Source organism: Electrona antarctica (assembly GCF_951216825.1).
Source record: "Electrona antarctica genome assembly, chromosome: 16".
NCBI lineage: Eukaryota > Metazoa > Chordata > Actinopteri > Myctophiformes > Myctophidae > Electrona > Electrona antarctica.
In genome coordinates, this window is record NC_136797.1 from 45,537,942 (window position 1) to 45,549,057 (window position 11,116).

General features: G+C 42.7%; 1 protein-coding gene across 2 annotated transcripts; it reads right to left on the reverse strand.

The window, feature by feature from the left end:
• Nucleotides 1–2,292: 2,292 nt before the first annotated feature.
• LOC306940109 (uncharacterized protein) lies at nucleotides 2,293–4,964 on the reverse strand. Of its 2 annotated transcripts, XR_013791974.1 has the most exons (5): nucleotides 4,794–4,964; nucleotides 4,395–4,694; nucleotides 2,711–3,982; nucleotides 2,503–2,594; nucleotides 2,293–2,397 (listed from the first exon to the last, which is right to left on the reverse strand). XR_013791974.1 is itself a non-coding variant. In XM_079525090.1 (4 exons), exons 1-3 carry the CDS (start codon nucleotides 4,909–4,911, stop codon nucleotides 2,628–2,630), a joined length of 1,773 nt encoding a protein of 590 aa, XP_079381216.1. In that variant the 5' UTR covers nucleotides 4,912–4,964; the 3' UTR covers nucleotides 2,293–2,397; nucleotides 2,503–2,627. The 2 variants fall into 2 exon arrangements, 1 of the variants encoding a protein (XP_079381216.1); XM_079525090.1 differs by having other exon boundaries at nucleotides 2,503–3,982.
• Nucleotides 4,965–11,116: the final 6,152 nt, after the last annotated feature.

Below are 11,116 nucleotides of genomic sequence, written 5' to 3' on the forward strand. Positions count from 1 at the left end.
ATGCCTGCAAACATATTGTCATTAACCTATTCATTTATTCATTCCTTCATTCATCCATGAATACAAAAAATATATCTATTTAAATAACATTCTTTTTTAGAATTGCGACAAATGCATAAAAGCGCCATCATTATGTGTTTAGAATAATTTGCAATCCACAATCATTGGGGAGGGAATAACCTGACTGTGTCAGATGGTGGCAGTATCGAGTTCACGAGTAGCCTACTGTCCGATATCATCACTGGGGAGTAGGGAGTAGGGACTATGAATTCGGACGCAGCCACTGATTTCGGACGAATCCTTGGTTTGTGTTCATGGTAACCGGTGACAACTTCCTGTACTTCACACACAACACAGTTACGAGATGGAACACTTAATTTTACTCAAGGAGTTTCAACTTTATTGAATTTTAATATTAACATAATAGTTAAAAACATTCGCACACCTACATATCAAACATGTAAAAAAAAAGAAAAACACATTTTAAATTTTAACATGAAGCTTTAGTTGCATAAAAACATTTGCACACCTAGAACAGACTGTTGAAAAAGCAGTGAGCAACATAAAACATTATAATAAATAATAACACGGTCAACTTGGGTCAAGAGAAGGGTTTTTCCTGTTACCCGCCTTATTGTGTTTTAAACCTGCAACTTTTCTTGCAGGTTTTTCTTTCATTGATAACATGTAAATCATACAGTTACAGTACAGCGTTCAACACTGCTGCAAGTGAACAGTGAACTTTACAGTTCATTAAGAGGCATTCAGGTCCATTGCTGTGCTTTAGAAAACATGGCTGCCGATTGGTGGGTGGGACAGGGACTGCATTTGAGATGTTCACGTACTTTTACGTAAAGACTCATGGTGGGGCTATATCTTGTACCACCCCTTAACCCTTATCCCTAAACTTTATTTTAAAAAACCTTTTAAAATAGTTCAAATAGTTGATCTACAAGCTCACAACGTGTAGATGTAGATTGGCTAGTTGAACTATTTTAAAATGATTTTCAAAATAGTAAATAGGTGGCGCAAGACTAGGGCCCAGTCTCAAAGGGATAGCATCAAAACAAAAGTCCTTTGCGGTTTTGTTTAGATTTCAGGCCCTATCAATTCATAGACATGACATGAAAAATAACAACAAAATTCAATATAATCAGAAACAAAAATAAAACATATATGTACAGAGTGGAGTGTTTAAGGGAGAAGTGATCCTTTCCTGTCCCTCCGGCCTGCTGAAAGGTGGATTTTTAGGCCTGTTTTAAAAGATGCAGGTGAGCTGCATAATTATTTTGAGGGAGGGGGTCAATTATTTTCCCTACTTGGTCTGTGTCTCATAGGAGGGCTGTGGGCAGTTCAGAAACCAGTCTGTGTCTCATAGGAGGGCTGTGGGCAGTTCAGAAACCAGTATGTGTCTCATAGGAGGGCTGTGGGCAGTTCAGAAACCCGTCCACCAGTGACAATTGATGGGGAATCCAAGCTAATAGAAACTGCAGGCTTTCTATTCCCTAAAAGTTACCATGATATAATGGAAGCCATCGTTCTCACAATGACAAAAATCAAATAAAAAAAATACATATTTATAAATATATATTTATAATCAAAAAAATCAAACAATGATGTCACTGGAAGGGATTATACATCTAGGTATACTTTAATATTAATGATGGTGTCTCCTGTTCTGCACCAGGCGGGATGATTCAGATTGTATTATGTATATACTTTATTCTGTGCCCTGTATCTGTGACCTTTACTGTGGTGCTCTCTCGAAACCCTTTAGAGATCCACCTCGTACACAGGAGGTCTCCTGCCTCTTACTGCCCCATCAGCACCTCCTCGTACGCCCACATCATCATACTGGTGGTATTCCGTCTCCTCACTGGGTGCAGCTTCGGCACCTCCTCGTACACCCACATCATCATACTGGTGGTATTCTGTCTCCTCACAGGGTGCAGCTTCGGCACCTCCTCCTACACCCACATCATCATACTGGTGGTATTCTGTCTCCTCACTGGGTGCAGCTTCGGCACCTCCTCGTACACCCACATCATCATACTGGTGGTATTCTGTCTCCTCACTGGGTGCAGCTTCGGCACCTCCTCGTACACCCACATCATCATACTGGTGGTATTCTGTCTCCTCACAGGGTGCAGCTTCGGCACCTCCTCGTACACCCACATCATCATACTGGTGGTATTCTGTCTCCTCACCGGGTGCAGCGTCAGCACCTCCTCGTACACCCACATCATCATACTGGTGGTATTCTGCCTCTTCACTCAGTCCGGCTTCAACGTCGGAACGAGCAAATTCGTTATAATAAACTATCTCTACGCTCTCCCGTCTTACATTATAATAAACCACGCCAATGTCCTGCGCTCCCGCACGCCGCCTTCTGATGACCTGGAGAAACACAGCAGTGCCCGGCTTTAATAAACCGGCTCTCTTAAATTAAAAACGTCTGACATTTACATTGCAGTGTTATGTTGAATAAAGAAGTATGATTACCTTCCAGAGACGATAGAGGACAGCAATTATCAGGATCGAGAGCAGCAGCACCATGACTGTACATGTGAGAACGTTAGATGTCAGATGAGAAGCTGTGAGGGAAATATGTTAAATATGTTAGAACATCAAACATCATGCAAAAGAACAGCGTAAAGATTGCTTGCTTGAGTTTCAAATTGTGACTTGAAAAGACCACATTTCGTGTTACCTGTGACAGTGATAGAGAGGACCTCGCTCTTAGAGGAGAAGTTGTGAGAGAAAACGTGGATGTGATAAACACAGATGTAACTTCCCTGGTGGGTGTGGTTTGCTGCAGGAAACAGGAATGTGGCAGAGTGATTGACAGCTGTCTGGGTATGGTTCTGAGTTCCGCTGCATCCAGAGATGTTGTGTGTTGCATTCAGTGACGCTGTGTGTTGTGTTGCATCCAGAGATGTTGTTTGTTGTGTTGTGTCCAGTGATGCTGTGTGTTGTGTTATGTCTAGTGGTGTTGTGTGTTGTGTTGTATTTAGTGGCGTTGTGTGTTGTGTTGTATCCAGAGATGTCTGTTGTGTTGAATACAGTGGTGTTGTCTGTTGTGTTGTATCTAGTGGCGTTGTGTGTTGTGTTGTATCCAGAGATGTCTGTTGTGTTGAATACAGTGGTGTTGTCTGTTGTGTTGTATCTAGTGGTGTTGTGTGTCGTGTTGTATCCAGTGGCGTTGTGTGTTGTGTTGTATCCAGTGATGTTGTGTTGGATGCAGTGATGTTGTGTGTTGTGTTGGATACAGAGTGATTGACAGCTGACTGGGTGTAGTTGCGCGTGGTGTTGGATCCAGTGAAGGTGAGGTAGAAGAAGCCTCCTGGGTACTGTGGCAGGATGGAGCATCTGATACTGAAGCTGAAACCCTCCACCACCTGCTGCTGGCTTCCAGAAATGGAGTGTACTAAGGTTTGCACTGATGTTGTGAGTTGTGCTGTATCCAGTGATGTGTGTTGTGTCGTATCCAGTGATGTGTGTTGTGTTGTATCCAGTGGTGTTGTGTGTTGTGTTGTATCCAGTGGTGTTGTGTCTTGTGTTGTATCCAGTGATGTGTGTTGTGTCGTATCCAGTGATGTGTGTTGTGTCGTATCCAGTGTTGTGTGTTGTGTCGTATCCAGAGATGTGTGTTGTGTCGTATCCAGAGATGTGTGTTGTGTCGTATCCAGAGATGTGTGTTGTGTTGTAGCCAGTGATGTGTGTTGTGTCGTAGCCAGTGATGTGTGTTGTGTCGTATCCAGAGATGTGTGTTGTGTCATATCCAGAGGTGTGTGTTGTGTTGTATCCAGTGGTGTGTGTTGTGTTGTATCCAGTGGTGTGTGTTGTGTTGTATCCAGTGGTGTTGTGTCTTGTGTTGTATCCAGTGATGTTGTGTTGGTGGAGCAGCTGATCACATGCAGCTCCTGCTGCTGGCTTTCAGAAATGGAGCTTACAAAGGTGATGATAGGCTTAAACAGCAGATCTGGAACAAGACAGAGGCGATTGGCTGAAATTGGTAATAAATGGTAAATGGTGCATTTATATAGCGCCTTTATCCAAGGCGCTTTACATAGATTGTGCATCAATTCACCCATTCACACACACATTCATACACCCATTCATATACCGATGGCGGCAGAAACCATGCAAGGCACTAGCCAGCACATCGGGAGCAATTAGGGGTTCAGTGTCTTGCTCAAGGACACTTCGACACCAACTCTGGGGGAGCCGGGGTTCGAACAGGCAACCTTGCGGTTACCATCCAGAAACTACCCCTGAGCCACCGCCGCCTCAATACAGTAGATTTGACTGTATGACCAGTTTAATTATAAGATATTGTACTGACAGATAGATGAGATAATGTAAATGTGTCATTGTTGAAGTCATTGTTTTACCTGAACAGATAATCTCCAGTCTGGCAGTGGAATTGCCAGACTTCTTTGTTCCACACTCCCTCAGTGAAGACTCAGACCCAACACAGGAAGCTGAAATCCACCATACAGGTTCATGTGTAGAAGCAGAAGTCCTTTCTCTTGATACAGCAGAGCCACACTCCAGCTGTCGACACACTACAGATGATGACTTCAGGTTCCAGTCAGACCGACCATCCACTGGTCTCCACTCTCCCTGGTGTTTCATCTCCAGTATTCCAATACACTTACTGGTTCCCCTCACCAACCTGACATTGTCAGACTCTGTACAGAGACCAGAGAGTAAACAGTAAAGATTCATATTTATTTATTCATGAAATAATAATCCAAAGTTCCAAACCAAATATTTAGCCTGTCTTTTACCTGAGCAGGTGAGTCCAACAGACTTGTAAGGTGAGCTTGTGTTTCTAGTTGAGTCTGAAGTTCCACAGTCCAGGAGAACAGACTCGTTGCCTTTACACTGGAACTCTTTGGTCCACATTGAAACATTGGCTTCTCCATAGAGCGCCCCCTGGAGGACTGAAGGAGGCCCACATCCTAGCTGCCTACAGACCACCTCTGCATCCTGCTGGTCAAAGTCACCTTCACACACTGAGACCCAAGACTCATTAGACTTCACCTCCACTCTGCCTGAACACAAACTAGGACCATTCACCAACCTCACAGACTCTGGAGAGAGAGAGAGAGAGAGAGAGAGAGAGAGACATTTCAAGTCACTGACGATAAAGGCATAATAAAACAAGAAAAATGAAAGCAATAACAAGCCCAGAGACATTATATGCAAGATGAATGTTACATACTGTAGCATAATAGTATAGTAAGGCATAATGCCCCATCAGAACATTCCACACATGTTATTTTCACAAACGGTAAATAATGGCTCCGAATGGTTTAATAATTGATCAGGGCCAGTGTTTCCCGTGGCTTTGTCAGACATTACTGTCGTTGAAGTAGTAGTTTGTTACCTGAACAGTTCACCTCCAGTACGTACAAGGAGTGGGAAGACATCTTATTTCCACAGTCACTCAGAGAAGACCCAACACAGTGAGGTGTTATCCTCCATGCAGGTTGATGTGTAACACCAGAACTCCTCTCTGTTGAAATGGCAGAGCCACAGCCAAGGTGTCGACACACTACAGATGAGGACTGCAGGTTCCAGTCAGACCAACCGTCCACTGGTCTCCACTCTCTCTGGTGTTTCATCTCCAGTATACCAGCACAGTTACTGGTTCCTCTCACCAACCTGACATCATCAGACTCTGTAGAGACAAGAGAGTAAACGCAATAAACAAACAAACAAATACAAAAATTAAATAAATAAATAAATCACAACCATGTGAAGTGAGGGGCACTCTTATCTTCATACATCATCTCATTCTGGCCATTCACAATTTCTATCTTAACTTTTCTGTCCTGAAGTCCTTTTTATCTCAAGTCCTCAAGGCTAATCCTCAAGGCTAATCACTTGTGGCGTCCTCACTTCACACGAAAGGGTGCTCTTATCATCATGCACCATCACACATCACATTCTGTGCTTAGCCAATCAAATCATCACAAATGTAATTCTGGCCAATCACTTTTGGCGTCTGCCCTCACTTGTATCTTCAATATGTACTTTGCTCAGCCAATCATCACTATGGGGTGATCAGCCAATCATCAGCCAATGTTTGTGTTCACACAGATCCACAAAGCTGGGCATCAAAAATAAAATCACACCCCAGTGTGAAGTGAGCGGTGCCGTTGTTGAGTTAATCTGCTGCACCCACTATCAAGTGGGGGGGTGGGATTAACATGCAAGGGGAAAAAAACATGTTATTACTCTCATTATAAAATGATTATCCAAATTAAAAGGTGTCTTTTACCTGAGCAGGTTAGTTCAACAGACTTGTCCGATGAGGAGGTGTTTCTGGATGAGTTTGAGGCTCCACAGTTCCGGAGAGCTGACTCAGTGCCTTCACACTGGAACTCTTTGGCCCACATTGGAGCCTTGACTTCTCCATAGAGCGCCCCCTTGAGGGCCGAAGAAGCTCCGCAACCAAGCTCCCTACAGACCACCTCTGCATCCTGCTGGTCAAAGTCACCTTCACACACTGAGGCCCATGACTCATTAGACTTCACCTCCACTCTGCCTGAACACACACTAGGACCATCCACCAACCTCACAGACTCTGGAGAGAGAGAGAGAGAGAGAGAGAGAGAGAGAGTGATTATACAATGATGTTAGTGATCTACAAGAGAATGTATGAATGCATTATGGATGCAAATTGAATCTAATCACATCAGAGGAAAGTCAACGTTGTTTTACTGAAACCCTAAACAATAAAGTAATTCATATGGAAATATATAATCAATAAATCAAAACACAAATAACTAATCATCATCATCACGAGATCTTTCCCAGTAGCTCATGAGACTAAAGGCCTTTTCTAGTCACTGCACTCATAAGCATGCACACACACGCATAAACACACATGCACACACAAGCACGAAGACACTTACGCACACACGCACGCAAGTGCACATACATACACGCACAGAGATGAAATGAGAGACTGTAAGGACTGCTGTCATTGTGTTACCTGAACAGTTCACAGTGGGTTTGCCTGTAATCAAACCTTTCCGTGTGACATGATTCTCCATTATGACACAGACGCTCAGTGAAGACTCAGACCCAACACAGTAAGGTGTAATCCTCCATATAGGTTGTTGTGTGAAACCAGAAGTCCTTTCTGTTGAAACGGCAGAGCCGCAGTCCAATTGTCTGCACACTACAGATGAGGACTGCAGGTTCCAGTGAAACCCACCGTCCACTGATCTCCACTCTCCCTGGTGTTTTATTTCCAGTATACCAGAACAGGTACTGGTTCCTCCCACCAACCTTACATCATCAACCACTGTAAAGAGACAGGTGAGTAAACATTTAAACAGTATCACTTTATAATAAACATGAAAGATCACACTTGTGTGAAGTGAGGGGGGCTCTTATCATACATCATCACATTCCGGCCAAGCACAATTGGTGTCCTCACTTTTCTGTCCTCACTTTTAGCCTCAATTATGTGGCACACACAGACACAGAACTATACTAGCCTATACTACTATCCTATAGCTAGCACCCCTCAAAAATTATTGCAGGGTGTAGCTTGTCTTTACCTGAGCAGGTGAGTCCAACGGTCTTGTCAGGCAAACAGGTGTTTCTGGTTGAGTTTGAGGCTCTACAGTCCAGGAGAGCAGACTCAGTGCCTTCACACTGGAACTCTTTGGTCCATATTGGAGTGTTCACTTCTCCATAGAGCGCCCCCTTGAGGGCCGAAGCAGCTCCGCAACCAAGCTCCCTACAGACCACCTCTGCATCCTGCTGGTTAAAGTCACCTTCACACACTGAGGCCCACGACTCATTAGACTTCACCTCCACTCTGCCTGAACACACACTAGGACCATCCACCAACCTCACAGACTCTGGAGAGATGGAGAGAGAGAGAGAGAGAGAGAGGGGGGGGGGGTGGTTATGTTAAACAAACATTATGTTGTAATTGATGTTGTAAGATGATAAGAGCGCCCCTTACTTCACACGGGTGTGACCTTTTTAAATCACACTTGTGTGAAGTGATGGGGCGCTTCGCATCCTGAAACAAACATTGTACAAACAGTCCATTTGGCTGCCACATGACATCATGAGTGGTTTTATTTTTGTGTTTACATCACTAGACAAGTTTTGTAACTGTTTAGTTTTATATTGCATTCAACTTCGTCTCTGTGCTGTACGGCCGACGGCCACTTATAGGTCTCTGTTGCTAGGTAACCGATGTAAAGGCAGTGAACCGGAAGCGAAACAGTCTCGCTCCGCCTGCTTTAACACATCCCTTGTCAGGTATTCATTCATTCTTCCCTAACTGCCAGCGTTTTTCAGTGAAACCCTTATTTTGAAGGTTCCGCTGGAACTAACGTATACAAGTACAAGCAGTGAAATGTGTCCTAGTATCTTTTAGGCACTACAGGGTTCCCTCTACACTTGTTTCTACTTGTGTGATTCTTTAACTTGTTTGTCGACTACAATTCATGCTTACTTAGTGTATTCCGATCACACATGTAAATTGCTCTGTATTATTTAATTGTGGACTTCACATGAAAAGGAAAGGCATATTTGAAATAGCATGTTGATGATAACACAACTTTTACATTGTTGATGCATATACTGTTTACTGCTTTTACCTGAACAGTTGAGCTTCAGTGTAAGAGTGGAATTATACGACTTTACTGGTCCACACTCCATCAGTGAAGACTCAGAGCCAACACAGGAAGATGGAATCACCCATCCTGGTTGACGTGTAGAACTAGAAGCAAATTCTGTTGAAAGAGCAGATCCACAATCCAACTGTCTACACACTACAGATGATGACATCCTGTTCCAGTCAAACCAAGCCAACACCGGTCTCCACTCTCCCTGGTGTTTCATCTCCAGTATACCAGTACAGCTACTGGTTCCTCCCACCAACCTGACATCTTCGGACTCTGCACAGAGTAATAAGCAGTAAAAACGGATTACATTCATTACAATACCTTGGACAATACAATATAAAAATCAGTTTCAATTGTGTTCACCTGTTGAGTTGTGAGTTGGTTTTAGTTGGAGAGCTGAGGGGAAAAAAATGAATAAATTAGTTTCACTCTAACGATACACTGGAAATGAAGTCTGGAAATCTCTGTTGGAAGTGTTATTGAAGATGGATGGATATAACGTGTATGTCTGTCTGTACAGGTATGTACTGTGAGGGCATTAGCAGCAGTTAAATGAACAGGTGTGTTCAGTATAGTCATTAGCAGGACAGCAGTAAAATAAACAGGTGTGTTCACTGTTCAGTATAGTCATTAGCAGGGCAGCAGTAAAATAAACAGGTGTGTTCAGTATAGTCATTAGCAGGACAGCAGTAAAATAAACAGGTGTGTTCAGTATAGTCATTAGCAGGGCAGCAGTAAAATAAACAGGTGTGTTCAGTATAGTCATTAGCAGGACAGCAGTAAAATAAACAGGTGTGTTCAGTATTAGCAGGACAGCACTGGCCCAGGAGGAATAGGAAGGTTCCCGGTTCGATCCCGGGCTCTTCCCTGTGTTATTGTCCAAGTGTCCTTGAGCAAGACACTGAACACAAAAATAGCTGATCTACAAGCCCACAACGTGTCGCAGCGCGACGCATTGTTAGCTTGTAGATCGGCTATTTTCAGCATGCAACTAATTTTAAAATGACTTATAGTGGATCTCTTGTCCACTAGTCCCTTCCTAGCATTTTAGTCTAGTTTTTATTTGTTGACGAAATTGTCAATATATTTAGTCATCGTAGCTTAGTTTTCATTTAGTTTCCATGTAGTTTTCGTCAGTGGAAAAAGCTAGTCGACGAACATTTTTAGTTAGTATTAGTCGACGAAATCAACACTGCCTGGGAGACACGATGAATGTCATCTAAAATGATCAGTGATGATAATATGTGTGTCATTTTCAGGGCCCTGTCGTCATGGAACTGCAGACCTATCGTTACCATGGACACAGCATGAGTGATCCTGCAGGTGTCAGGTAAATAAATAAAAGCTACACCCACTTATGCTACTTTTTAAATGTATGCTTTAATTTCACACTGAAACATTCACTGTGTTGACCTCACTGTAGTCTTCTTTGATTGATTGAATACTTTATTCATTGCTTATTTCTTTACTGCGTCGGAATAGCATAATACCGCCGAACTGCTCCCAAGTTGCATGGTTTCCTCTGCTATCAGTGTGTGGATGGGTGAATGTGTAACGCACATTGTTAAGCACTTTCAATAAAGGCGCTATATAAATGCACCATTCACCATCATAAAAGTTCACCTTAACAGTCAATATAAAATGATTTATGTTGTGATTATTGTACTTTAGCTTTAGTAAGCTTTAGCTTACTATAGCTTTAATAATACTGCATTATAAGCAGATTATAATGCATTCATACTGTGTTATTATTATTGTGATAAAGCATTTATCAGTGTTTTTAGAATACATAAACAGTGATAATAAAGCATGACTACTGAGGTAATGGTTCAGTCTCTACTCACGGCAGTCAGCGTGTTCGTCCTCACAGTCACATCTCCACGACAATGGAATGCACGTGTCTTTCTGACAAACAAACTGAAGGGGGAGACAGAGGTTCAGGTCCATAATAATCAGTAATGTATCAAAGACATGTAACCCATTTAGGACTGAGGACCAGATTCTACAGAATGTCTTCTAAATCATGACAGTTGTCTATAAAAAAAATGTTTCTATGTCAGTGATTCTCAAACTATTTCATGTCAAAGAACCCAACAATTATATGCAATTGGCCGCCGACCCCCATCTGAAAATATGTTGTTCCAGGGACCATCCCTGCAAAGATACGAGTTAAAAACGTTCGCCCTGAAAGAATATACATTCAAAAATGTGTGCCACATTTTCACAATATTTGACAAATAGCAGATCTACAAGCTCATAGTGCAGCACTGTGCCGCGCTACGAGCTTGTAGATCTGCTATTTGTCAATAGCTAAAGTATAACATAATGCTTAAAACACCAAAAGGGGTTCCCGTCCTTAAAGGAGAATTCCATACTAGAAGGCTTTCTTAGCTTTATTTGTAGTTGTTACGTCCCCACCAAAGAGGTCCAGGTGTTATTTTGTGCAA